The sequence below is a fragment of the Rhinatrema bivittatum genome, chromosome 1 (genome assembly GCF_901001135.1).
Source record: "Rhinatrema bivittatum chromosome 1, aRhiBiv1.1, whole genome shotgun sequence".
NCBI classification, from domain to species: Eukaryota; Metazoa; Chordata; class Amphibia; order Gymnophiona; family Rhinatrematidae; genus Rhinatrema; species Rhinatrema bivittatum.
In genome coordinates this window covers 307,910,738-307,938,637 of record NC_042615.1, presented here as the reverse complement: position 1 = coordinate 307,938,637, position 27,900 = coordinate 307,910,738, and the positions used below count along the sequence as shown (strand labels likewise).

Sequence of the window (27,900 nt, the reverse complement as noted above, 5' to 3'; positions counted from 1 at the left end):
TACTTTGTTTGTAATGAATTTTTGCAGAAGCGTTACCCCAGCTTTCTCTTCACACTTTTGTATTCAGTTTCTTGACATCCTCTTAGTAAAATGTGAGGCACGGTCTGTGCACCTGAAAAGTTAAGAGGATATTCAGCTTTCGCCTGCTGTTACACCATCTGATACCCTTGGAATCCACCTCGCGTCCAAAAATAAATCACTTTATGAATACACACACACACAGCTAATTATGTTTGTACTGTTATGTGTTTATTAGCAAGTACACTCTTCCTTTGCTGACATATTTAACCAATACGGAACCAAAATGTAGCCGCTTCTGTATTTGTGAGCAGAACGCACACCCTCACAAGTCTGTTTTATTGAGTGCTTTAAAAAAGCTGAGCAATGCTTTCATTTTTTTTTTTTTACCTGAAACATAAGCAAAGAAAACTTACTGAAGCAGTGTCTATGTTTGTGTGAGAAGGAAGTAATTTTCAGAGCTCACTGTGCATTGCCCTTCCAGTAAGTGCATTTTCTGAATTGTGTGTTACTAATGATTATTGTGAAACTACTGAAGACATGCTAGCCCACCATTCTTGTCATGAATGATTCTGCTAGGAAAACTTTTTTTTTTAATTCTCTTTTTTTTGGTAATTGTAATACAGCAATTATGCAAATAAACCGCAAATACAAATATTTCCAGGATTTCCAAATTAAAACACACCCACACCTCTTTCAGAAACTGGCTTAGAGTATAGACAAATCAAGCACAGGAGGAGCCTCAACTCAAGCTCACTACAATTAAGGGACATTCTTCACAGTTCCAGTAGCAAAACTCGGAAATAATCTGCCACCGAGCAGAACTAAAGCATTCTCAATGCAGGGCCTCCAAGAATAAAATGAATATAGCTTTTGATGGACAAAAGCAGGGCTGGAGAAAATCCTTGAAATCAGGTCACACCTAAATGCCTAAAATTCAGCACCTAGTGCCTAAGAAAAGCAAAAATATAAAATTAAAGGGAAAAACAGCTAAAAAAAAACCACAAACACAAACACCACCACACTAGACATAACTAAGAAAAAGGCAAAATATAATAAGCAAAAAAGCTTATTATAAAACAAGAAAAAGAGAGCAAACGCCATTAAAAAAGTAAGGAAAACATTTTCCCCACTCCTAAAAAATAAGCTTATTATAAAACAAGAAAAAGAGAGCACACGCCATTAAAAAGAGTAAGGAAAACATTCCCCCCACTCCTAAAACATGTTTGCTTGCACGTAAGTTTTCTAACCTAGATAAAAGCATTATTAGGTACAGGAGAGAATAAGCAGCACATTCCACAGATCCTCCCTCTCTAGGAACTATGAACCCAATGTTTCTTTTAAATTGATATTCCACCTTTCATGTCTGGTCAGCCACTTCAAAGCAGATTATATTCAGGTACTGTAGGCAGTACGCTGTCCTCAGAGGGCTTAAAATCTAAGGGGATCATTTACTAAGCTGCGAAACGTCATTTCCGTGCAATAGTAAATTTTCACAACGAACACTAAAAACTTTGATAGTTTTTATGCAAATTCAGCTTCTCACAGAAAAATATGTCTTAACTGAAATAACTCAGGAATTGTAGTTATTTGGATAAAGGCATAAAATATTGCACGAAAATCGCTTTCTTGCGATATTTTTTTGTTCACACGCTCCAGACACACCTACCAAACACAAAATCTATTAAATTGCCTTCCTAGCTGGTCACGGTACTTCCTGGCAAAATGAATAGTCACTACGGTGTGCGATTTGGCACCCTGGAGGGCTTTGGGCAGCAAACCTGCAATAGCGAGAGGTAAGGGAGGCAGGAATACCACCAATACCAGAGCCATTGCAGCAGGTGGATGAGATGGGTCTGCAGGGGGCCGAGGGTCTATCACCCTATAGGAGGCGACACAGGGTCAGCCAGGAGCAACGCTTTTGTGCCCATACCACATTAACTCGGCATTTTGAGGAGGAGGTGGTGATCAAGAGGTACCGTTTGGGCTCACAGGCCATAATGGCTTCATCTGAGGAGCTCAAAGCTGACCTGGTCCCTGTCACTGCCAGGTGTCCCATGCCATACCAGCCCCTGTGAAACTGCTGAGCTACCTGCATTTCATGGTTACCGGCTCCTTCCAAGCAGCTGTCGGCATTGTAGGGAGCATGTCACCAACAAGCCTTTCAAGGTCCTTCCACCAGGTGCTGAAGCCTTGCATTGCCACGTTCATGATCACGTCAGATTTCCCATACAGAGGCATGGATTGCAGGGCCTTGACGATGGATTTTGATTTTTATGCTGTGGTGCAGTTCCTTAATGTTTTAGGTGGTACGGACTGCACACGTGGGCTTTCATTCCACCCCCATGTTGAAGGAAGAGTCCTATCCACAACCATAAGCTCTTCCACTCTCTCAATGTGCAAGTCGTGTGTGATGCACATGTACGAATGGTGAGGTTGCCCAGAAGTCACCAAGATGCCTGCAATAATCAGCACTTTGAGGATGGGAGGTAGAGAGATGGATGGCTACTAGGTAAAGACCCTTACATGCTAATTTCCTTGCTTGTTCTGTTTTAAGGCTCTCAGGCATACAGTAGGAAGAAACAGCTATCATGTTCTGTGGCAACTAATGCTATCTCCCTGCATCCCCTTCAAAGCTGCTCCCTTCTACATATGTTAGCGAGCTCTGAGTGGAAGGATTAGAGGCAGGACACAGAGCAGGGGCTTGACATGTTGCGGTAGCAGTTTTTCAAGACTTACCTGCAGAGCATCCCTCTGAAACACGTCTCCATGCTCTAAATCTACAAGTCTCAAATGCACAGTAGGTGCATCTTTAGTACACAGTAAGCTCCATGAGGATGGAACTATTAAGCAGACTGGCCACCCACATGTCGGGAGTACTATGGTTATTAGCAGGCATATTAGCTTAGAACATGTACGGCGTAGCTTTAAAGACTACCTCACATGGTGACACATGCAATGTCTGGTTGCTGTCAGCGCAACTCACTAAAATCCAACATTTATACAAGTAGGATTCCAAACACGTCACACAGCTTTCAAGACAAATTGAAGAAAATTCTTTTTCATTCAGCGCATAGTTAAACTCTGGAATTCACTGCCAGGGGATGTGGTTTCAGCAGTTATGTTACTGGGTTTAAAAAAGGTTTGGATAAGTTCCTAGAGGTTAAATCCATAAACTGCTATTATGGTAATTAATAAGCAATAGTAGCTTGTGATCTGTTTAATGTTTGGGTACTTGCCAGGTTCTTATGGCCTGGATTGGCCACTGTTGGAAACAGGGTACTGGGCTTGATGGACCCTAGGTCTGACCCAGTATGGCATTTCTTATAATCTTATAATGAACTCAGTGATGTGGCTTCTCTGACATCATTAACTCATGTAGGGGATGTAGGTTGCTTGCTCCGTCACCCCAGGTCACTGGTCTAGGTGTTCCCACTCCAGGTTTTGACCTGTTGTATGCCTGCAATAGCCAGGGCTGTTTCTTTGATGGTCAGAACTAAAACTGCACGTATGCAATGGGCCACAACCTGGAGTGGATACAGCTGGAAAAGCAAAGAGGGGGGGTGACACGACAACAGGATGACTTAGGGAGAGGACTCCAGCATTTGGAATGTATGAAGACAAACCCAACCTGTCGTGTACATGCAACTCTATGACTTAATTACATGGGAAGGTTATATGCCCTCAGTCCAGAGATGGCCTGAAGTGAAACCCAAAAAATGAAGCAGTAAGCTTTTAGGCACGCAAAAACCTAAGCCTCTCTCTATGACCAGTGCAACACTTGAGTATGTCAGCTGCCACTACATCACATGCACTTTATCGGTTACTCAGGTGATACAGGATATGGCTGCCTGCCATGGCTCTTCACCCGTTATTCAGCCAGAGACACCTGCAGAGAGAAAATACAATCAGGCACACTCCTCCACTCACTCTGCAATACAGCGCACCCTTGGCTTGTTGAAAAGTATATTCCGATATTTGGACAAAACAGGGAGGGGGGTGTCTTGCTGTATGACCCTTATATGGCGAATGAGATTGCAGCATTGTGCAGCAGGCAAGCACTATCAGGTATGGCATCCTAGTGGAGATAGACCCAGATCTTAAAGAGGATCCAATGTGTCCCCTAGCACATTGTCAGGAGAACTGACTGGAAGTCAGATTTACAGCAAAATCGTCGAGCACTTCTTTGTCTAGATCTTGCCCAGCTAGGTGAGTACAGAACCCAAACATCATGCGGGTGTTCCATAGCCTACTCCCCTGTTATAATGTCCATTTTTTTCCCCCCTAGGACATCATGTGATTTGGCTTCCTCATGGAAGGAGAGTCTCTGTGGGAAAGGATAGTGAGAGGTGTCACACAAAGCACTTTAGGGGAGGAGAAGGATGCAGCTCAGTGTGTAACTTTTGCATCCCTTACAGGCACAGAACTCATCTTTATAAAACTGCCTCCTATAGAGTCTCTCTGTGCATATTGCCAAGGCTGCTACCCATTTTCCATATGGGGGCTGCCGCACGTACTGCATAATCAGGGAAGCCAGCTGGCCCATTGGTGATCACCTTTCCATCCACTTCTTAGTCGTCTATCCCCACAAGGTGACAGCAGTATTTGGGTGGTAGGTGTCACATATCAGGGGTTGTGTGTCTCGGGGGGGGGGGGGGTCTATTTGAGGCTTATAGTGGCAGCATTTTAATGGCTGTGGCCCTTCTAGCTACAGAGCTTTAGTGAAGCATTCTAAGGGCTCGGCTACCAGTACAAACCCCTCCGACACCAAGCTCTGTAGTATTTGGTCCATAGCAAGGTTTTAAGTGTTGCTTCGAAAATATTATTAACATGCAGGTGTCTGTTTTGGCTGTGCTGCAGAGTGTTTGCTTTTATTTCACTGTGATCCTCTTGTTGCCAGATGTGTTGGGTATCTCCAAAAGGGCCAATAATTATAACCAAGTTAGTCTTCATATTTCACGATCTGTCTGTGATGTATAAGTGGCCATTTGTACAGATGACGATGTGCTGACGCTTCCTGACACCACTTGATCTGTAGATCTCTATATTCTGGGTCCTTTGGTTGGAATGAATAGGGTTGTCTTGGAGGCCTCACGTGGTGACATGGCATGTTGAGTGGATATGTGTGTCCCGTTGGTCTATGTATCAGTTGTACATTGCCAGAGGGAGACTGTGACAGTGATAGAAAAACAGAGGAGATATGTAGTAGTGGGCAAATGTCCTTCTGTAGAGAAACCCTCAGAAAGTCTCTATTAACAGCCTTGACATTTTCACGCCTGACGTCTATGGTAGTGGAGGAGATATGTTGGGAACGAAGATTTACATAACAGCCGCAAGGATAGTTATAAAAAAAAAAAAATCGCCCCGTATCTGGAGAAGCGCTAATGTTAGTGACGGCAAAGCCCGTAAGTATGAGCTGCTATGCTTTAGCCCTTGGCAGCATATCCTGAAGGCAGACATTAATGGCAGAGAAAGTTGGGCAAAAAAAGGAACTATGTAGGATACCGGCTAGGATCCTGGTTCTCTATAGCTGATGGGGCCACATTCTGCTACCTTCTTCTCAAAGGGAGGTCTAAATCTTCAGGGCTAAGTAACATCCTCTGAAGATAGCAGAGTACATAGTGAAAAGGCCAGACTCACATGGAATGGAAGTAATGAAGATACGAGGGTAAGGGCTGAAAATCACAGGCTGCAAAAGGGAGGTCGCTAAAACCAAGAGAACCCAAACTCTGACACCTCAGCACTAAAGCAGAACACACCCCAGACCAGAGTGCAAAATACATCACCTTTTTATTGGCGATCAAAGCAAAATATGTTTACATCATTTATTCTTTGCAAGAACACCATACAGGAAAAGGACACGTGAAAAAAAAAAAGCCATGATTTGCAGTACATGATGCAATCCTGAAATTTTATCGACCCTCCCGAACTTTACACTCTTCCCAAGGCCTATTAGATGTTCCATCTCCCCGAGCCACACGCTTACACACTACTCGAGAATGCTTCTTCTCTGTAGCTGGCCCAGAATTTTGGAATTCTCTTCCTTTGGAGATTCACCAGTGTGACCCAGTCAAGACTTTTAAGGGACTTCTTAAAACATTTTTGTTTAAAATGTATTATTAATTTAATGCCTTATCTTAACTTTATTTTACTACTCTATTTTATTTCTGTTTTATCATGATTTATCTATTTTTGCATTTACATTGTTTTTAGTTTTGTGTTTTTTAGTTTACTTTTATATTTGATTTTCATTTTGCTGCTTTTAATTATTATGTATGTTTTATTATGTTCATTGCCTAGGCTTCTTTTGAGTTAGGCGATTCACAAATTTTAATAAATGTAAATGTACACCTTACATATTTGACGCCATAGATACAACCACAACAGGCCCACAGAACAAACATTACATTGCAAGCACACAGATGAGCACAAAGAACAGAGCACAGTAAGAAAAAGTGGCTGCCCCATCTAATACAGCACTGGCCCCATGACCAGTTAATGGTACGTGTACATAGATTAGTATATCAAAGCACAATGAAGTCCATCTAGTTACAGTCCAGAGGTGTGGGGCAGGCAGCCAAGCACTGGTGGAGCTTTACGAATGGAAAGGCAGTTAGAAAACATAAGATCTAATAAAGCCCTGAATGCAGGAGACCAGAGACCAGATGCAAACTTTGTACAGAGCACTTCCACTATTACCAGCTCAATGGAGGTCTGCTTACTGTGAAGGATGATATTTTGAGGCAGCAATTATCCTATGCACACACAGCTCTACTGTCCTTCACCTGTAACTCTGTCAGCTTCTCAGCCAGTAGAACCACAGTCAGCATGCATGGCCAGATCCAGCAACATCCAGACGTCAGCATACTGCACCCTTTCTGATGCCACTGGTATAACTTCAGGACAAATATCTGAACAACCCTGGCACAAGGCATCTTCAGCCATGGCAGACCCAGCAGGCGACTTTCCACCACCCTCCCACAGGAAATCTTCAGCCAAGCAGGCCCAGCTATTAGGATGACTTTGCACAGGAAGAACATTTCTGGTGATCTCGTCTGGGCCTCTTGCCTCTGATCTCCTGTGCCCAGGTCACAGCTCGAAAATCTGGTCCTGTTCCTGAATGTGGTTGCCATGGATGCCAGATTGGGGGCTGCCTGCTGGAAAGCCTGTACCGACTACAAGAGGGTCTTATTCAAATTATTGACAGCCGCAGTAAGGGATGTATTCAATGTGTTGCCCGTCACCGTCAGACAGTCGAGGTCCTAGGAGATCCTGACTCTCTACTGCTGCTGCTGCTGCTGGGCTGATGCATCCAGTGCATTTCACAGCATGAGCTTCTGAGGCCACGGTACAGTGTACTTGCCTAGCAAGATGGATGTCCCTCTTTTATCCTGGCTGCTGGGGGGGCACCAGTGGTTGTGCAGGAACTGTGTGCATTGCTGCTGTGGCCCCTGGTTGGAAAGTGTGTATGTAAGGGGCCTGCTACAATGGGCACCTTCTCTGCGCCACAGGCCTACAGCCTCTCATCAGGGCTCCTTAAAACTTATTTATGAACTCTTCTATCCTGAATGTGGGGCGAGGGAGAGGAACCACTGCTCCAGCCCCGAAGCCCGGCTTTTCCTATTTTTTTTTTAAACGACTATGGCGTGTGAAAGTCGGAAGGGACCACAAATGCCAACGCTAATGCGCCGATGAAGGCTTGGCATCCCATGGCCTGATGCTGTCTACCCCCCCCCCCCCCCCCCAAACCCGGGACTTTTACCATACCCTAAACTCCTGGCATGAAGCTAACACTCCACCGTGTTAAAAACAGGGATCTCCATGAGTTGCAGTAACCTAATGGAATGCAAAACAGGAGTAAGAAAAAAAAAAAGCTCACTAAAATGTGATTTACCTGAAAAATCTGCACTGATGCAGAAAAGTGATTTAAAACAGGAGTAAAGAGATAAGTGCTTGAAGTTGGAAAGAGTATGGCCAAAATGACCTTGAATGCAAGACTGGCACTCAGCATCCTGACTTGGGCACAGTCTTTGCATGCATGGCCACTTGGGCAAGGTATGCCAAGTGAAATCAAAGGGTAAGCTCTCTGTAATGGGGGCAACTACAGCCACTAAGGAAGCTCAGCAGCAAAGGGCGTAATGTTTGGCTGTAGGTGCCCTCCCTAGAGAGCTTACTCTGATGTGACTTGGCATGCCTTGTCCAAATGGCCTTGCATGTGTCAGATGTGCCCAAGTCGGGATGCTTTGTGTCAATCTTGCGTGAAAGGTCATTTACCACCCTATTTCTGCTTTAAATTACTTTTCTGCATTAGTGCAGATTTTTTTCAGATTAACGCACATTTTAGCACTTTTTTTGCATGCTTTTTTTTTTTTACTCCTGTTCAATTTGCGTCCTATTAGCTTACTGCATCCTGCAGGGCTTCCTGTTTTAAATGAACATGCTCAGTAAAAATTGATCTTAGTGCAGATTTTTATTACATCGGCCCTTTTAATTACATGGTAACTGACAATGATAAACAATATGATGCTACCCTTATGAAACAAGGATTCTGTATGGGCAAAATATGTATGAGCTCAGTATTCAGCGAAGGTGAAGCGGCGAAGTTATCCGGGTAAAGTAATGCATGCAGCTTTATTTGGATATTCAATGGGACATACCTGGATAAGTTTGCTGCTGACCGTGCCCAGATAAAGTGTTAGGTGCAAACTTTGCCTGGACAACTTTAGAACAGGTATAATTTTGACTCGACTTGTGAATATAAATAACTTTATCTGGACAGCATTTGAAACTACTAAAACTATGCCCCACCCTGGAATGCCTCTCATTTTTTCCGGATAAATTTTGTGCGTAGGAGTTATATGCACAAAATGTATCCACTTTGAGGGGGCTAGGGGAGCGGGGTTAATATTCAAATCTTGGCTTCGGTCTAGTTAACTCCAAAAGCTAGCTGGACACGGCCTTTTGAATATCAACTTCACAACATTCGATGACGTTTCACCATTGACCCAGAATAGATGGAAAGATTTATTGCCATACAGCAAAGTGTATTATTATAGACAGGTACAGAATTTTCTCTGAGGTACCCATGTAGGCATTTGTATCAGGACCAAAAATAAACAAATTAACTTGATTCAAAATCAAAAATATGCGCCTAGCACGACCACACTATAGGTGGATGAAAAATACTCAAACGTATCTCATGAATGTGAAAAAAAAACCGACCTCTCTGTTAACCGTAAGGACTGGAGTTGAAACAGCTTCTCGATTTACCTCAATGTAGAATGTGAAATTAGGCTTGGATGTATTCAAATGCATAGGAAGCTCCTCACCCTATGGTCAAATCTGTTTCTTTAATCTCCCATTTATTAAACCTGGAATGATGAAACAAGAATGTTCTTTGTTGAAGAAAGAACTACAATGGGTTTTAGATTACAAGAATCTGTTCAAGTTGAGGATAAAGGTATTGAGAAGGCCAGGTTATTGGTTTGTTTGTTTGTTTGTTTTTTTTGGGGGGGGGGGCTGCTTGAAATGGAAACAAATTGGATTTTTGTTTTGTTTTGTTTTGTTTAAAATAAATAATTGAGAATTGTTTGTCAGGACAACTCCAGAGGTATGCAAAGCTGGTCCTCGAAAGCCACAAAGAGATCTAGTTTGTGCACCAGACAGAATGAATATGCATGAGAAGTCTCTGTATATTTGATCTAAGAAAAAATTAATTTGCATTGGGAGGGTAATTTTGTAGCAAACCATATAACTTATGCATTTCAAAAACATGTAAATTATGCCAATTTTCAAAGTAAACAAGTTGTCTGATCATTATCCAAAATAATATGCACCAACTCAACCTGCAGTGAGCAGTTGTAACTTTCTGACGGTAATTTACATCCATACTTTTTAAAATCAAAAGTATGCATATAAATCTCAACTCTGCCCCACCCCCACGAACACCAGTTTTTTTGTGCACATAAAAGCACGTGTGAAACCCAGTTGCCTGTACACTTTTATGTACACAGACCTTCCATGCATGTTTTATATATGTAAATGGATTTGAAAATTGCCCATATTACCCTGAAAAAAATAGACTAAGTGGACCAGATTTCCCATAAGATTTAATATGTGAGAGGAGCAATTTGGACATAATGTCGTGTGCAATAGAGTAAACATGTACCTTTAAAGCCTAGTGGAAAAATCATGATTGTTAATTAGGGCTGCCCCACAGATCAAAGTTTTATTACTCATCTGAGTGCCATCTATTTAACATATTTGTCAAATATGAAGACAAATGGTCAATGACTTGTAAACTACAATAACTTGTAAATGAACATCACATTTCGACTGCAAATTGTCGTAAAGCAGACTTCTCAGGATCATGTATATGATGTATTTGTCGGGTATGAAAAAAAGCCTTCGTCTTGACGAAAGTTTGCTTGGCAGTGTTATCTACAAAATGGCATTAGCCTGCACAGCATGGTTGTAAGTGAAACATGTGAAGAATGTATAACTAGTGCAACAGGGAGACGGCCAAGACTGGTGGAAGTAGTTATGACATGTCATGAAAGTACCAAAAGGACTGCAGTGAAGAACTGTGAGGCTTCCATCTCACCAAGGCTGCAGAATCAGGCCAAGTCCATCAGTAACTGAAGAAAGCAGCTCAACACTTGGTATGGAACTTGATCCAACCTTATCAAAACTAAAGTATTTGGCTGAAGATGAATATCCTACACCGTCCTAGGTTTCTATTCCAGTAGTCTCCTCCCATTCCACATCTATAGTCGAGCTCAAGAAGTGTTCCCGATCCTTATTTCCCCCAACCATATACTGCATTGCTCAGAAGCAACAGTCAAGATCTCAGCCTCATTTTAGAGACTACCAAATATCATATAGTAGGAAGTTATACAGACCTGAACCAGATGAAATTTAAGGAATTTGGACCAAAACGTTTAGCAGTCATTGTAAGCAAAGTGAATGGTTGCTTAATCACAAAACTTCCCAAATGGCTCCAACTGGTAGATTGGAAAGCAATATTAGCATACCAGAGATATGTAATGTGGGCATTAAAAGAATTCTGTAATGGCTTAGATGTCAGCTACTGTTGAAAGCAGAAATCCTCATAGAAACTAAAAATATTTAACCCCTTCTATTTTTATTACTGTCCTCCAGAGTTGGCATCCTCCAAACTTAGTGGCCCATGAAATGGTATGTAGAGCCCACAGTGACCAATCTAATGACATAGAAATGCCCAATTTATCAGGTAGCATATCTTGATTAAATAGCATTTAGACACAAAGGTTTACATAATGTTTCCTGCATTGAATACTATGTGAATAACCAAAATGTACATGAAAGAAAAGTCACACTACGCCTACAAATGCTGCAACAAAAAATAAAGTTTCATAATGCAAATACTTGGAAGAACCATAAAAGTGCACAGTGTGCTGGCATTTATAAAGTCATCAAAAATCAAGGGGAGGTAAATTATATTTAAAAAATAATAATAAGCTACTGGTACAAAACAGGAAAATAAAGGAAATTAGCAGGAAAAACTGAAACAAAAAGAATTTGCAAAACATAGGTAGGCTACAAATGTCTGAATAATTTACAGCCTAACTCAAAGCATTTCACCGTACAGTGATCGACACTGAACATTTAAAGCTATATCAACACAAAGTTTTCAAGGTTTCATACAAAGCTAGCTGAAGGGGTTAGGACTGCTGCTCACTGCCTTCTGGAGGGACCAGGATTCCATTCTCAGCTTTGGTTTTTTACTTCCTGGGTCAGCCAAGGTTGGGGATGTTGCAGAGGAAGCATGTTCAGCCTCTGAGGAGGGAGTAAGTTGTTATCTTCCGGCAAGGGTGGATTCAGGAACCTATATAACTGCAGAGTTCCTGAAGGAGCCCTGGTGCATGACCTGGCCAAGGACCGTCACTACAAACTGAATTAAAAGAAGTGGAAGTAGATATAAAAAAAAACAGGAGAAAAAAAAAATTCCCAGGTAGTTGTGAATGAAGGCTTATGGTACCAAATCCCAGGCTAAGAGCAAACTGAGTTGGAAGCCCAGCCCACAGCCACTAAAATAAAAATCAGGCTCAACGGTGCAGGTCACAGTCTGACCTGCGGGCCAGTTAGCGAATTATAGGGCACAATACAGTCCACTAGCCAGTTGGAAATGGTACATTGAGTGACTGCTATTCCAAGTCTACTAGGATCACATGACAAAAACAGCTAAGAATTCTGATGATGTGGTTTTGCTTTCTTTTAGCAGTAAGCCAGGGCCCTTTTGCAGACTAATGTACGAAAGGCCTTTTCTCCTTTACATACATGAGGTCTTGGAAAGAACGTAGACAAAACAAATCGCTTGACTGAAATGGAAAGGAGACCTCTTCAGGAAGAAATTTTGGATGGGTATGGAGTACGACTTCGTCGTAGAAGAACTAAAGATACACAGGCCAATGCAATCAGCAGCACTAAGAAAAGGGCACTCATACTTAGTGCCCGTTTTCCTAACACATGTACATTACCTGTGTGCCCAATACAATATTTAAATGAGAAAGAAAGTGGAGAGGCATACAAAAAGGAGAAATTTGTGTTTCTGGCGCTCAAAATGTTACTGCATCGGGCACATGGACGTCTAATTATTCATTCCTAACAAAAATGCATTGTTTACATGAAATTACGTAAATCTGCAATACATGTTTGCCCACAATTTTTAACGGCATCCTTTAGCTAATTATTATGCTCCGCTCCACTACTCCCTATATATATTTTTTTAGTTTTTGTTCTAACCTCCAAATAACTAAATCTTATACTAATCTCTCTAAACAACCCTACCCTACAAGAGGCACATTTATCGCAACACAGAGGACAACATTTTTTATGTTTTTCATGAGCCCTTGATTGCGAGTAAACTTTACTCCACCTCCAGAGCTGGGATTAATTTTCCGCCATAAAAATTATGTGTTTGGTGCCCAGCCTTTGGGCAGGTTTTCCTGCATCAGGACATAATAGCTAATGTCTTCATCTACATGGAATTTAAATACGATGGGAACTATTAGACACGCTAATCTCCTTGCTCCATCAGACGCAATTATTGCACACCCGAAACTCGTGTCCAACCGCAAGTAAAACCATATTCTAGACTGGGCGCACCTTACTGCTTCGGCCTATCAGCGAGCAAGAGACTAAAGCTTGAAATTCGCTGACTCCAACAACCAAAATGATAGCCAGGCAAAACATCACCTTCCACGTAAAAAAACAAAAATGTTGACCCCCAAAAGCTCGAAAAGAGGTTTCATCAGCTGTACCAGGACGGCACTGAGGTCCCACAGTACCAGGGAGTTTCAAAACTGGAGATTTTGTATGCCACATACCTTTCATGAATCTGGAAACCAACTGATGAATAGAGAGATAGGTTTACCCTCCAACTGAAGGTAATACACATCTAAGCACTAAGGCAGTGGTTCCCAACCCTGTCCTGGGGACCCCTCAGCCAGTCAGGTTTTCAGGATATCCACAATGAAAATGCATGAGAGAAAATTTGCATGCACTGCCTCCATAACATGCAAATTTTCTCTCATGCATATTCATTGTGGATATCCTGAAAACCCGACTGGCTGAGAGGTCCCCAGGGCGGGGTTGGGAACCACTGCACTAAGGTGAAGGTGGAGACATTACGGATAATTTCCTAACCAAGATCACAATTTCGCCAACCTCCCCAGAGAGGAAACTACAGAGTGCTCAATATCCAAGTTGTCAGACTGAGAGGAGGTAGTTCAGATGTAGAAGATAACCTTATTCCCACATCAACAGTAACAGATCTGTTCCTAGAGGGATAGAAGGTAAAGAGATAATTTGGCAAGATAGGGGAATTATACCTGACTGGGACATGCCAGAGTGAAGAGGATTAGACATGTTCTGACCTTGAGCACCTTCTGTTTTCACCATAAAGGGGAGTGGCAATAGTGCATTAAAAAAAATCTGCATCCCATGGAAATCAGAAACTGCATCTGAACCACATCATAACTTGCTTTGCTGAACAGAGCTCTTTGACTTTTCTGTTTCTCTCTAATATGAAGAGGTCTATAAACAGCCAATCAAAGAGGTTAAAGAGCCTGCTTGCAGAAAACTGATTCAGGGCCCAGTCATGAGGAAGATCCTACTGAGGTGGTCTGCCATCATGTTTGCTATTCCTGGAAGGTAGGCTGCCAGAAGCAAGGCTCTGTGATTGATTGTACAATTCCAGATCCTATGGGCCTCCTGGTAAAGTGCCAAGGGTTCCAGGTCTCTTTGCTGGCTGATAGATAGCAGGCCGATAGATAGCAGTATCTATCGGCCTGGATCAAAATTTTCATCACTTAGAGCACACAAGAAAACTCTTAGAACATTCCAAATGATTCATAACTCTACCAGACTGATTGGGAGAAGACGCTCAGACATGGACCACATTCCCTGCATCAGAGTGGAATTGGATGTGCCCACCATTCTTTGGTAGAAGCGTCGGTGACCAAAGTCACCAATGCTTCAAAGGGCAAAGCCCCCCTGTAGAGCCCCTGGATTTGTCACTGATGGGACAATCATGAACCACTGCAGCCATATGGCCGAGTACCACTAAAACCACTCAAGCCAGATCCCAAGGACATTGAAACCGATCTAGAGCCAAAATTCACAGAAAGAGAGAGCCCTTTCAGAAGGAAGGAATGCATTTTCCTCCAATGAGTATATCCACACGCCAAAGAAATTGATCCTCTGAGTGGGATTCAGATTCGACTTTGGATACTTGATCAGGAATCCCAAGGATTGAAGCCAATGGATCGTCTTGCCCTGGGCATCCATCACTATCTCCTAGAAGGATCCCATCACAAGCCAATCACCCAAGTATGGGAACACACAGAGCCCCTGGCAACACAGGTATGCTACCTCTTCCACCAGACATTTTCTGGAAAACTCTTGGGGTAGCCAAGAGACAGAAAGGAAAGACTTTGTACTGATAGTGTATCTTGACCACTGTAAACCCCAGTAATCTCAGTTTTTGGGATGGATATGGATATAAGCATACACATCCTTCTAGTCCAGAATGCACATCCAGTTCCCTACCTGGTTGAAGGGGAGGATGACATGGAGGGCATTCATCTCAAACTTCTCTCATTACAAGTGATTGTTCAATCTCTGTAAAGCCAGGATAAGCCTTGATGTCCTCAATTTCATGGGAATAGCAAATAGCTAGAGTAGACTTCTTGGCCACTCTCCTGGGCCAGAACTGGCTCTAGTGCCCACTGACAGAGAAATGACTCCAACTTAAGAAGGCTGGGCCACGTAAGACTGATCCAAATGGAACACTGGTCGCTGAGGGGTAGCTAGGGTTTGTGAGAAAGGCAAGCAGTATCCATATTCCAAAATATTGAGGATGCGGCGTGTTCCATTCATTCATAAAAAGACGAATCCTCCCCCTACCAGGAGGGAAAATTCCCAAAGGAACAGCCTCATGAACAACTGGGACCAGCTTCTACTGGGTGTGCTGTTGCACCTTTAGTTGGAGTCTCTCACATGGGCATCCCTGCAATGGAAGCTGTTGCTGTGGCAGAGGAGGCGGAGCTTGGTAACGATGGAAAGAGCAGAAGGGGCATCTCTGAAAGAAGGGCCACTTAAAAGAGAAGAAGTGACGCCTAGGCCCAGATGGGGACTGAAAGGCCATATGCTGCTCTTTAATTTGGGCGACCATTTCCTTGACTTTTCCATGAAGAGATTGTCCCCTAACAGGGAACCTCCATCATTTTTTCATGAACATTCTCTTGCAGACTGCAAGCTCTGTGGCAGATTATCCCGCGAGCTCCCGTGGCAGCTACCAGAGGTTCTAGAGGCCGTGTTCTAAGGACTCAAAAATTGACCAAATGAGATATTAGTGACATTCTTTTGCACCCAGGAGAGCCTAACAATTACCTTGACTGCTCCCCTTCTAGGCAGAGCATCAACTGCTTCAACTTTTTCACACCATCATGTAATCAATGGACTGCAATATGGGCACTCAGCATAGAACTTTGGAAAAACGTCTTCCCAAAGTTGTTCAACAGCCTAGGGTCTTTACCAAAAGTCGTATTGGAAGAAATGCAGGTCCTTAGCCCATTTCAGGTCAGATTCTACAACCATGGAATACTGGAGAAGCTGAAACACCCTATATCCCATGGCCTCCTTCAGCCTGTACTTAAGATCTAGTTTTTGAGTGAACTGTGGACAGGAAACTGGGTAGTCCCACATTTCAATTTATAGGTCCCACACCAACTTGTCAATCAGGATGGCTGCTGGCTCAGAAAGCTTCCCTACGGACATCAGCTCCAATCGCCTTGCCCATTTTGTCAGGAAATGTGGAGTATGAGAGGTCTTCTTGAGGAGATAAATGCTCCAGAGGGTAAGGAAAGAGTTTGGAAATGATTCCCATAGACCCCTCATCTGAATCATAGGCCAGAAGAATGTTGATCTAAGACCGTGATGAAGATGTCAGCAACCAGGACAAAGTCTCGATCATGGAGAAGGGCTAAGTCATCTAACCTCTGTGATTCCATCTCTGAAATGTGGCTGGACACTACACCCAAGGGGAAGGTTCCCCTGATGGGTCTGGGCTAAATATTCCTGCTGGAGTTGATGGTAGAGGCACCTAGGGAGCAAAGGTACTCCCCTTAGGAGTAAGCCAAGAAGAGTATCTGCCTTATCAATGGACATTAAGAAGGTAAATTAAAGTCTTCATGAACTCTGAAATAAGGTCCATGACTGCTGTATCCTCTGGACTGGCGTTGGAGAAGAAACAATCTTCTGAGACTAGAATCAGGTCATTTTCCTGGGAATCTCCCAGAGGGCTCCAAAAAGCTTCTCCAGAGTCACCCACAGAAATCTGTGGTAACATGGAGCAAATGAAGTCCAGGGTTTCCAACCATAGACCTGTTTGCTGTCTCTGAACATCCTCAATCAGTCTGGCCAATCTGGAGTCAGGGAAGAATAGACGCAAACGTATCAGAGAAGTCTTAAAGCTTAAAAGAAAGGAGGCACTTGGAAGGAGTTTTCCCCCGATCTCTCTTGCAGAATCTAAGGTTCAAAGCTTCAACTGCCCCAAAGGCAGATTCATGCTTCACATATTAAACTTAGTTTTGAGGTACCAAATGTTCCAGATGCATCAATGGATCCGGAAGCTGGCACTTCTTCTGAGAAGCCATAGTGCCCCCTCCTGGACACAAGGCCTAGGAATGCAACATGGTGCAATCAGGCTCCAGTGCCCTGCATTTTAGCGCCTTGCTCTACGCCAAAGGATAGATGACCCTGTCAAGGGGGAAGACCACGAACAGGAGCTCCAAATGAGCCTGCCACATTAAGGAGTCTCTTTGGTGATTGCCTGACCTGTGGAGCTCGGCCATCTCACAGGCCCAATTCCACAATGGTAACAGTTGTATCCATCAGTGACAGACATTATGTGGCCACAATCGCATGCCCTGAATCTGCTGGGAGCGGAGTTACTTCCAGACATTCTTCCTTTTTGAAAGGCTTTTTTTTTTTGGTAGCACTGAAAAGGGGTATTGACAGGCTGCAGAGGCAGCGAGGCATTAAAAAGAAGGAAGCTAAAAGCTTTACTGAGAAAATGTTTGTTTTATTTTTAAAGGAGCAGCAGCATGGACAAAAAGCAACTGAGGGGCTCACGAAGCATTGTGTGCGTATGGGAACTCCTGCGCATGCTCAGTAGAGTAAAAGCTGTACTGAGCTAGAGAGAAGGGTCCATTAGGCACCACTGGATGATGTCACCCATGTGTCATTGCTAATTCAGCCTTGCTTTTCAAAGAAGAAATGAAAATTTTAGACACCTGGGTAGCTGGGCACCTGGAATGTTTATATTTCTAGGGAAAGGATCCCTATACCGGAGAGTCATTCTAGGACTACCAGTGTTATAACAAAATAATTAGCATTAATTGGGTTATCTTGATTAGGAATAATTTAGTGGTCAATATTCAGTAAGCTGGCAAGCAGCAAATTTATCTGGGTAAAATTAAGCATGCAGCTTTTCACAGATATTTGGAAGGACTTACCTGGCTAAGTTTGCCACTGAACATACACACAGATAAATTTAACACGCGTAGCTTTACCCAGATAAAATTAGGACAGTTATTTTTCCAACCAGTCCTGTGCACAAACCTTTAGCAGGAGTGTGTTCAGTACATGTACTCTCTGGGAAAAAAAAAGTTTAGCCCTACCCCTGGAATGCCTCCATCGACGAACCTTTTTGGATAGATAAACTTTGAATGCACAAAATGCATCCAGTCAGGAGGGAGGGATATTCAAACATTGGGTTTTGTGCAGGTAACTGAAAACATTACTCACACAAAGTTTAAACTGAATTTATATTCTGCCTACTGTGACTAGTCAGCCACTTCAAAGCAGATTACATTCAGGTACTATACGGATTTCCCTATCCCCACAGCCTAAATTTCTACCAGAGGCAAGGGAGGTTGAAGTGACTTGCCCAAGGTCACAAGGGGCAGCAGCGGGATTTGAAGCTTGGCGGCTTCCCTGATTTGCAGTCCACTGTTTTAACCACTAGGCTACTCCTCCATTTCAAAGCCTATAAACATAAACCTCTTATAGAAATGCACTTTAATGTAAGAGATTTCCCGACTCATCCCTCCCCCATCTCGTTCCTTCATAGAATTCTTGCAGGTCTAATTCAATTATTAAAGTAGCCAAGTGTGAAAGATATTTTTATCCAACTTAACATTTATTTTTTTTAACCATTTCTAGGATTTAGTTAATCTGAACTTTCCTGGTAGCTATGATGGGAATACTACAGTATTAAAAGAGTATTACCAAAAAAAAAAAAATTAAATGTTATGACTCTAAATCAGCACTTTGGACAATTCCGTATGCGCATCATGAATGAAATAAAATGCAAATCCAAAATGTACTTGGGATGACACTAAATTTTAATTTTGTGGATCAGCGAGTTCAGATTTTAATCGTGTTTATTTTTTAATGACATACTAGCTTAACTATTCTATCAGGTGCTAAATTGTGGTTGAAAAAGATGAGAAAAAAGGTACACAACAAACCGGATACTCCAGCACTGCTTTAAAGGCATGTCAACAAAGGCCGGCCTAACAATAAAGCAGCCGCTTCCCAACTCTTTAAGGTTATGTTCAGCTATTTCCTGATGAGCTCTTTTTCTTTCCCCCCCCCCCCCCTCTATTTCTGGCCTTGTACCACAAAACACAGCAAAGAAACTAAAAGGAAATAATGTTGTCAAATATAGGGTGAGATTCACCCTCTCCAGAGGTTCAGCCACCTAAAAAAAAAAATGGCCAGATGTCTGCTGATATAAAAGGGGAGGTTAGCACAGCCCCAGCTCCCATGATGTTCCACACGAGGAAAGAGATAAGAGAACATTCCCACCCCCCCCGCACACACACACACACACACACACACACACACACACACACACCCCTGTAAATAATGGAAGCTGCTGTACACTGCCGAAAGGGAGGCTGTTGTACTCGGGAGAGCAGTGGACCCTTGGGCCGGCCTGGAAGGAGAGAGTCTTTACTAGGAAGGCCGGGAGGCGGAGCTGGAGAGGCGAGGTCTTCACCCTTGCGGACCCAGGGTCCCCCCAGGAGGAGCCCGCAGGGACTGGGCCGCAGGGACTACTACCAGAGGCCGGGGCGCCGGTGGTTACTGGAGCTGGGGCAGACAGTGTTCAAGAGTCTTAGGAACAACCCGGAGTCAGGAACCAGGTGCCAGCAGCAGGACCGGAGGGCTGAGGCAAGAGAAGTCAAGAGCATGTCCGAGGTCGAGGCAGGCAGCGATCAAGAGTATCAGGAACTAACCGGAGTCAGGAACCAGGTGCCAGCAGCAGCAGAACAGGAACGCAACTAATTCGCAGAAGGAACCTCGTTGCAAGGCGAATCAAAGGAGCCAGACGCCAGGTAATATACTCTGCTGGCATCTGACGTCACTCCGAGGGCGGTCCGGGACTTCCGGGTGCGGGACCTTAACTGCCCTGCTTACGCGCGCGCGTGTGGCAGATGCGGTGGGCGGAGTTTAGCGGGGCTTTCGGCGGCGTCCCCACGAGGAGACGCCGAGACCATGCGGCCTACCGAGCCAGGGCAGCTGCGTTCCTTACCGCGGTCTGGAGGAAGGTAAGCGGCCCCGAGCCCGACCGAGGGGGAGGTGGTCGGGAGCGCAACAGAGGCAGCCCAGATTTAACACCTGCCGTGAGCAAAAGAAAACCTATTCTGGGCAAAGACCAAAAGAAGAACGAAACCTGTGAAAATGGGTGGGTGATGAACACTTTGCAGGCAGGTGGGGAGACCATGGCTGGGGGCGGAGCGGAGCCCTGTCCCATGGTGGAACGAGATTCCGTCTCATGCATATTCCAAAGATCTTTTCTCGGGGCCCATGTGAATTAACTTTTTTTTTTTTTTTTGAAGACTCTCAGGACACCAGGAATAGCTGCCAAATATCCCCTTTCCCACTAAACAGTTCCATTGGTATAGAATCAGAAAAAAAAAAAAAAGTCTCCAGAAAGAATTTTGACAAAATCCCATTTCTGAGCATTTCCCCCCCGCCCCCCCTGCTTTTAAAGAGAAAGCACCCCAATTTGCTGCATCGCAACACGCCAGTATTGGTCTGGGTGGGCCAGCTGGAGGAAGGAGAGTGATCACTCGGCATACCAACATGAAGAATGCATTTGCTCTAAGAGGACATCAACAATTTTATACATATTGAGGAGCTGCTGAGCCTCCCACAGCAGATTTAAAGATCTGATTAAGAAGAGAGTGCCTGAACAGATTCAGATGATGATTTTAGATTTTTATTTTTTCTTTAACTCCGCATTTCCTCTTCCTGCTTTCTGGGCTTCCAGCTCAACCGGAAACAGGACTGGGATCTGGCATCATGAGCCTTCACTCGCAAACACCCCAGGATTTCCCATCCCAACTTGCTTGAGGTCCAGTCCCTGCAGCAACAGTCCTCAGCCAGGGGGGACCCATGCACCAGGGCTCCTTTCAGAACCCTGCGATCAAAAGGTCCTAAAAAACCAACCACTAGGTGTCACCATGTCACAATGACTATGACTCCCATCCTCTCCTCTCCCCCACCCCACTTGCAAAAGCTCCTTCCAGTGTATCCACCACCCTTGCCAAGCCAGAGAGCGGAAGAGTCGAATCAGGAGCAGAACCCAGATCCCTCTGCATGAGACACTGCATTGGCCCAGGATTTTAATCACTGAGAAAATCTAGGTTCTTAGGATGTCTTAGGTTCGTGTCCTCAAACGGGTTTATTTTGCACATAACCGTGCAAGGAACGTCCCTCACTCTTGACCCTTTCACAAATATTTGTTTTTTTCATTTTACCCTATTTTTTTGTGGCAAAATTTGTTCTTAGCAGCAAAATGGTTAAACCCATGTATGTAGGGCATAAATCCCTATCTTTCAAATTCTGCATTGTTTTTCATCCTTTTTAGAAGCTTGACTGTGGGAGAAATCCCATTATACGGCATGCGAGGCTCTCTTTCACTCTGCCCCTGCTTTTCTGATACTACTTTGCAAAGGTTTAGCTGTATCGGAATAACACAAAGATGTGTTTAAGCATCTGCATATGGTGTTGCGCAATGCTTTTAAGTGTATATATGCTGGGGATTTCCCCACTCATTCCTATGGAAAGGGGCCAGAGTAGCATAGCAACATAGTGCATGGTGACAAAAAGAGACCAATTGTCAATTCTATCTGCCCAGTAATCTTATCTACATTGCCAAGGATATGGCCCAGGCGCCAGCTACAGGGTGTTAAAAACATGAAGTGTTAAACTGGGTCACACCCATGATCTGTCCAGCCCAGCATTCAGTCTGCGAAAGCGACCCACCCAGGCAGAGTCTAATGGGGAAATCTTTTCATGTTGCTTTCTCCCAAGCTAACTGAGAATTATATGGCAAACATTACCATGTGTGGGCTTTGGGAGATACAAAAGCATGATGCTCCGGCCTTTACAAACCACAACTCTACTATCCCTATATCTGATGAGGAGCTGTCCTGGTCCTTATAGGCAACACATAACAATTTTAAATGAATGGACCTAATCTGCATGAACTTCTCCAAGCCCAGCTATATTACACGCCTTCATAACATGCTCCAGCAACAAATTGTCTAGTTTGCCTACTGTCTGAAAAAAATACTCTTTTTTTATTCCTGTTTGAAGTCTGCTACCAGTCAGTTTCATGGAGTATCTCCTAGTTAAAGTACTTTCTGAAAGGGTAAATAGCCATTCCCTATTAATGTGTTCCACACCGCTCATGATTTTGTAAACCCCTTTATGATATTCCCTTTCAATCATCTCTTCTCCAAGTCACAGAGCCCCAACCTATTAAGCTCTTCGTCGTAAGGGAGCCATTCCACACTGTTCATCATTTTTGTTGCCCTTCTCTATATACTTTTTCTAGTTATGCTATATCTTTTTAAGAGATGGGTGAGGAAATTTCACACAGTACTCATTATGCAGTCCATCATAAATCTATACAGATGTATTATCATATTCTCTGATTTATTCTCTGCTCTTTTCTAAGTCCAACAAATGAAGGCCAAACAAGTTGTAGGTGATAACCTTTTTGCTGAACTAAATTAATTCATCTGTGACTAGCTTTCAAGAGCTATGCTCTCTTCAAGGCAAGTACAGCAGCAGTACAGCTGCACTGGGTTTAAAACAGTGCAGCAGTCAGCTAGGCATTCTGCTTGCTATTTTGACCATTTGTAAGACCAAGACAGTTTTTGTCACCTTCAGCATTTGCATTCCACCCTCTGGGATAGACAACCATGCAAGATCCCCCTATTTAGTTCATATCCAGCACTCCTCCCTTCCCTCTCCAACCACAAAGTCCTGTAATAATCTGAACAGCCACCAAATATCAGCATGGCCCTTAACCAAATTCGAGCCTCCTAGGACTCTGAGCCCCCCCCCCACCCCTGTCACCATCAATCAGTACTCTGTACCATCAATCCAGAGACACCACAAGGAGCATGCAGCCTGCCAGACTCCGCTACATGCTTGCTGTTTCTAGTAGGACTTCCAGTCACCACCGCACCCACAGCCTGCCAGACAGAATTAATTGCTGGGTCTATTATCACAGCCAGCCAAAGACGTGCTACTGACTATGCACATACGGTAAAAGCAAGGTTGCAGTTTAAGTGCTGGCAGCTGTGTTTGGTACCCTTCCTTTACTCTGTGCAGCTGTCAGCCTCCCCTTACGCATACTTGTAAGTTCCCTACCTCTTCCATATGGAAAGCCCACCTAATTCAAGCAACAGTGCAAGTCTGAAAAGGGATGCGGGTCACTCACATTGCAATGATCCACTGGATCAGCCCCAGGCGCCTCATATGACTCCCTGGCACAGCCCGTTCAAGGTTTGAATCCCCCATTTTTTTTCTTGGCCATTCCAAAATAGCTATTCGCCCTGGCCTCCTTCCAATCTTCAAACTGAGTCAACTGACCTCAATAATATAGTGTACCAGTCACATTAAGCTACTGGATAGCCCCTTGCATCTTCCACCATCAGTCTTGCTATTGGTTCCACTAATTTCCAACAGTCACTGCATGCTGCCAAGGCAACCCACGACATTTTTGGGTAGCCAGGAACTGCCAGTCACCTAAAGGTCATCATTTAGCCACATCTTTTTATCCTAAAAGGTTTAATAGTGACATCAGGAAAACAAGAATTATCCATGATGATAATGCAGCAGTGAGCTCTACTCCTTACACATCACCCCTTGAATAAATTAAAAGAATGGTATTTGTGACAGTCAAAAACAAAAGGTCCCAAACCTATCCCTAAAATGTGTCAATTTACTGATTCATTTTAACCAAAATTAATTTCCTCATGATATTAGATTCTGCTATATTGAATGTTTAGTAAAACATTTCAACAAGGAATACAAATATTATAAAATAGTGTCAAAGCATGTAAATAATAAATGCCTACTACTATAGTTATGCACTAAAGGAGACTAATCTATATGGACAGTTCACTAACTTGTGACTGCTAGAGTCCAGATGCTCCTTTATCCAGGAGCCTTGCTCTTCAAAGCTGTCACGTGTTTGCTCACCCATACTTGTTCAAATGGACCAACGCAGCAACCACATTGCTTTGCTTTAAATCTTCAAAGATCATGAACACTGAGGTCAAATTTTTCCCTGTATCAACCATGGTGGCATTCTGAGTTGCAAAATAATGAGAAATAGAAACAGTTGATCTTTGGTTCATGTAATACCCACAGGAGTGCAATAATGCTTCCTAATAATCCAAGCAAGAGCGCTGTGATGTGGGTTTCAGGGGAAAGAACTTATAGTTAGGGCAATATTGCATTTTTACATTTAAATAAATATGTATAGTTTAATCTACTAACCCCCCTCTCATTTTACTACTGAACCATAGATAAATAGGCCAGTTTTATCAAAAGACGTTTCCTTACGCAAACTGTTTTTTTGTTTTTTAGACAAAATTCTAATAAATGAGGTCCAATGGGCCTTATTCAAAGAGTTCTATCCCACTCTGGGTCTATGATAAAAATCTGAGTGCATCTCGCTCAATGCCTACTAGATCACTAATTGGCCACAATATAAAATGACAGGATAAAGTTTAATAGCAAAGATTTTACAAAATATGTAAATTTCCTTTGCATTTAATTTTTATCATGTGCATCCTTCCAGAAACCTGAAGAAGTGAAACATCTATTTCCAGGAAACTCATTTCTAATCCCCGCAGGATCAAATACAGAAAGCTATAAGTTCACAGGCAATGTCTACCAAAACTGCAAGTGCAGTTATGCATTTACAGTTCAAATCATTTGCCTTGAACAAACCAAGTCTACATGTCTCTCCTTTCTACACGCCTTATGAGTAACAGTCAACGTTAACTCAAATAATACACAATTATGAAAAAGTAGTAGTTGCAGATCATTTCCAAAACACGAATAACTACTTTCGCAAACTTCCAAGGGCAGTTTTTAGAGAAATGTCTACAAACAAGTTTCAACAGAAAAAAATAAATCAAAAACTGTGGCCCTGCATAAACGTATAAAATATATAGGCTTTCTAAAGAGAATTACACAAGACCACCACTCCTTTTCCTCACATGACTGCAGATTAAATTTAAAAGGTATAATATGACCCTTTTCATGCAAACCAAAAATAAATAATCTTCAAAAGGTAGTGATCTTTCTTCCTATCAAACCACTTCTATAATAAATTACAATTAAAAAAAAAAAAAAAAGATTCCGTTTCTTCCCCACCCCTATAAAAAAACTTAGGGTCCGATGTACTAAGTATTTTTTCCCATAGGCACCCCCTTTAATACATCTGGCTCTTTATATTCTAGTGTGCCCTAGAAACCAAATTATACTATGACAGGCGCCCAGGAACTAGCGTATTGGATCTCAGTTCTTGTTACAAAGAGGGGCGAACGTACTGCCGCGGAGGTAGAGCAATTTATGTCCTCTGTTTATATTTTTTTAGATTTGTGGAGAGAAAGGGGAGGGGGGGAGGGAGGTTAGGAACGACGTGTTCCATGTTCTTCCGCTTCTGCATGCACAAAGCGTGCGCTACCTGCATTAGCCCAATAAGATTGAGACAGTGTGAAAGAAATGCCGACTGCTAAGTGTTCATTATTAAACGGTAAATTACTTAAATAGGCATCTGGACACAGACCAGAATGCCGTGTCTAATAAGGCAAGACGGAATGTCACCGAAGCTATAATAAAACATTTAAGGTTTTACCTAACATATGCCTATGCATAGCCATGGAGGGATCGCAAAAGAGGAAATGCTTATGCAGCCCACCTTCCTCGTCTCCCCAACACAAGACACAAATGCTGAAAGGCTGTACAGCATCCACACACTGGCCAACCCCCATAGGGAAATCAGCTGGGCAACTTTGCGTTTAACCAGGCCGACTCAGGCAGAGAATCACGATGATGGTGGAACCTGCTTTTATTGCCTTCTTATGAAAAAGCAGCAGCTTGCACATTACGCCCGATTCTAGCTGGAAGCGAATGATGGAGACAGACTAAATGCTGCATTTTTTACCCAGGCCAGCACCGCTTCCTTCCTCCCTCCCACACCCCCTCATTCCTGTATTAAAAAATGAGTGATAGGATGGATGGTTGAGAAATCAGACTCCATTTTCCGGCTAAACTATATTATTGCAATACCAATATTTTATTTTTTTTTCCTTCCCAGGGCTATAATCCCGAACTGGATTATAAAACCAAAACAAACAACAACAAAAAAAAAAATCAAAATAGAAAGCTTAAGTTGCTCAAACAAGAAAATCATTCAAAATTTGGGACCAGGGAAATCTGCCTCTCTCCGCACCCCCGAAAAAAAATAAACCGAAACATCTTTCGAGCATGAAAACCGAGCCATCCAGGCAGCTTTCCTGTGCAGTAAAGCAATGCCATCTGCTTACACTGGAGCTGTCTGCAGAAGGAAGGAGCCCCCGAGAGATGCAGGCTCATAGCTACAGTCTCTCTCTCTCTCTCCAATAATTAACGAGGAAGTGCGGAGCAGTGCAGGGTCTGGATATTCACTTACGAAAGGGGGGAGGAGGGGTGCAAAATGCTGCCAGACAGGACCGAAACAGAACAATCTGAACTACAAGAAATGAACAAGTGCCAGGCTCCCCAAACCTGCCCGATCCACACAGCCGCCCACTTCCTATTTCTGTCACAGCAACTACACACCCTGCCCGATCTCAGGCAATTCACAAAGTGCAACCGCCTTAAAGAGCAACCCCCCACCCTCCTTCCCACTGCACAACAATCTCAACACCTCCAGCTGCAAAAGGCAAGGCAAGCAGAAAACCCAACTCTAAACGTAATGTCTGTCTTATTATGTTTACCTTTCACCACCCGGTCCGTCGTGGATAACTTCGGATCAATTGCCTTGTGCTCGGACATTTCTAGCCGGAGTACAATATATGCCAAGCAGATGTCAGATCAGTCACTATTCGTTTAATGCAAAGGATAATCAGTATCTGCCTCTCCGTCCCCGAATTTTAGGGTGGTTTATTTTGGTTTAAAGTTACGCCTCCACTCCCTCGCCGCCTCTTTCCTTGCCTTCAAGCCTTTCAGGTTTTCTCTTTCAATTCTTGAATAGTCAGTCACGGCGCGACATTGGGGAAAGTAATAACGATTAAAAAAAATGAAAAGAAAAAGAAAAAAGAAAATCTATTAAAAAAAATATGCAATCGATGCAGTGCAGCAGGCTGCAGGCACCAATAGCTTGCGTGTCCACCGTGGTGTATGCGCGCCTGCCTCCGTGCGCCGTGTGTGTGTGTATGTGTGAGCGACTGCGGCCACCGCGCGCGCGCACGCTCTCTCTCTCTCTCTCGCTCCCTTCTTCACACGCGCGCGCGCGCGCGCACACACACACACTGGGACTCCGGCGTGCTGGCTCACAACCTAACCTCACGGTAGAGGCTTCACGCACCCCACCCCCCTCCTATTGGCCCTCCAGCAGCAGCCACAGGCTCTTTGCTTATCTCCTCCCGCCCCCTGACTTTCTTAGCGCTGCAGCCATAGGCTGAGAGTGGCCATCAGTAAATGTCAAAAGAGCCATTGCACACACCTTCCCCTGGAGCGATTCCCGCAGCTTGAGCTCTGGCACTTCGCCTGAACGGGAGGAGGAGGAGGCGGCAGTAACGGGGGTGCTAGCGTGCAATGACGGGAGGGAAGGAGGGAGAGTGGGTGGAAGGGTGTGTCTGCAGGAGTAGTGGATTCTCCCTGTCTGTGCGGAGTAGAAAACCCCGCTTGCTTTATTTTGCTGTACAGATGGGGTTGGCCCTGCCGAAGGGAGGGAGAGGGAATGTACTGTGT

General features: G+C 43.6%; 1 protein-coding gene across 5 annotated transcripts in view; it reads right to left on the bottom strand.

Annotated features, from left to right (window-relative positions):
• The window catches only part of PPP3CA (protein phosphatase 3 catalytic subunit alpha), a 728,982-nt gene extending 701,605 nt beyond the window's left edge, over positions 1–27,377 (bottom strand). For 2 of the 5 annotated variants that reach the window (XM_029597060.1, XM_029597061.1), the window contains exon 1: positions 26,925–27,377. In XM_029597060.1, coding sequence (XP_029452920.1) covers positions 26,925–26,982 — 58 coding nt within the window. In that variant the 5' untranslated portion in view covers positions 26,983–27,377. The remainder of the gene's footprint in view (positions 1–26,924) is intronic. The other 3 variants (XM_029597062.1, XM_029597064.1, XM_029597063.1) reach the window with 2 other exon arrangements.
• Positions 27,378–27,900: the final 523 nt, after the last annotated feature.